The sequence below is a fragment of the Pelecanus crispus genome, chromosome 6 (assembly GCF_030463565.1).
Source record: "Pelecanus crispus isolate bPelCri1 chromosome 6, bPelCri1.pri, whole genome shotgun sequence".
NCBI classification, from domain to species: domain Eukaryota; kingdom Metazoa; phylum Chordata; class Aves; order Pelecaniformes; family Pelecanidae; genus Pelecanus; species Pelecanus crispus.
The window spans coordinates 39,432,496-39,433,479 of NC_134648.1; the positions used below are offsets into that span (position 1 = coordinate 39,432,496).

Here is a 984-nt window from a genome sequence, read left to right on the forward strand (position 1 = left end):
GAATGATCAAATTAAATGCAAACTAGAATTTGAATGTCTGCAAACATTGGCAAGAATCTGCAGCTAATTTTAGATGGAAGATTTGCAGTGTCTGTTGTTTTTCCTGTTCATTTTAGATGGGTAAATTGTAAAAACGTTGAGGAATCTGACCTGCTTTTTTTTTTTCCCCCCTTTTTGTCTAGGTTTGCAAGGCATGCCAGGGGACTACGTATCTCAGGGTGGTCCTATGGGTATGAGTATGGCACAGCCAAGTTACACTCCTCCCCAGATGACCCCACACCCTACTCAATTAAGACATGGACCCCCAATCCATTCATATTTGCCAAGTCACCCCCATCACCCAGCCATGATGATGCACGGAGGACCCCCTACCCACCCTGGAATGACCATGTCAGCACAGAGCCCCACAATGTTAAATTCTGTAGACCCCAGTGTTGGTGGACAGGTTATGGACATTCATGCCCAATAGTATAAGGGAACTCAAGGGAAAAACAAAAACAAAAACAAAAAAAAAACAAAACAAAAACAAAAACTATTTTAAGACTTTTGAACTTTGACCAGATGTTGACACTTAATACGAAATTCCAGACAGCTGTGATTATTTTTTACTTTTTGTCATTTTTCATCAACAACAGAGGACCAACGAAACAAGAACACAAATGTGAACTCATGGGCTCACTGAAATGAATATGTCCATGTACAGATCCTCTGGAAAAAAAAAAAGACTCCAAGAGTTATAACTACTGTAGTATAAACATAGGAACTAAGTTAACTTGTACATTTCTGTTGATCACTCCGTTACGTTGCCTCAAATAGTTTTAGAAGAAAAAAAAATCCTTGTTTTCCACACTATGTGTGTTGTTCCCAAAAGAATGACTGTTTTGGTTCAGCAGTGAAGTCACTATCCATGAAAGACCCGTTTTGGCCAGTGAGAAAAGAACTACCCTGGAGATGAAGACGAAAAGTCTTGCTGGGTCTCTCATC

General features: G+C 39.7%; 1 protein-coding gene across 2 annotated transcripts in view; it reads left to right on the forward strand.

Annotated features, from left to right (window-relative positions):
- The window catches only part of LOC104030153 (homeobox protein Meis2), a 173,764-nt gene extending 173,295 nt beyond the window's left edge, over positions 1 to 469 (forward strand). For both annotated transcript variants that reach the window (XM_075713308.1, XM_075713309.1), the window contains exon 12: positions 183 to 469. In XM_075713308.1, coding sequence (XP_075569423.1) covers positions 183 to 469 — 287 coding nt within the window. The remainder of the gene's footprint in view (positions 1 to 182) is intronic.
- Positions 470 to 984: the final 515 nt, after the last annotated feature.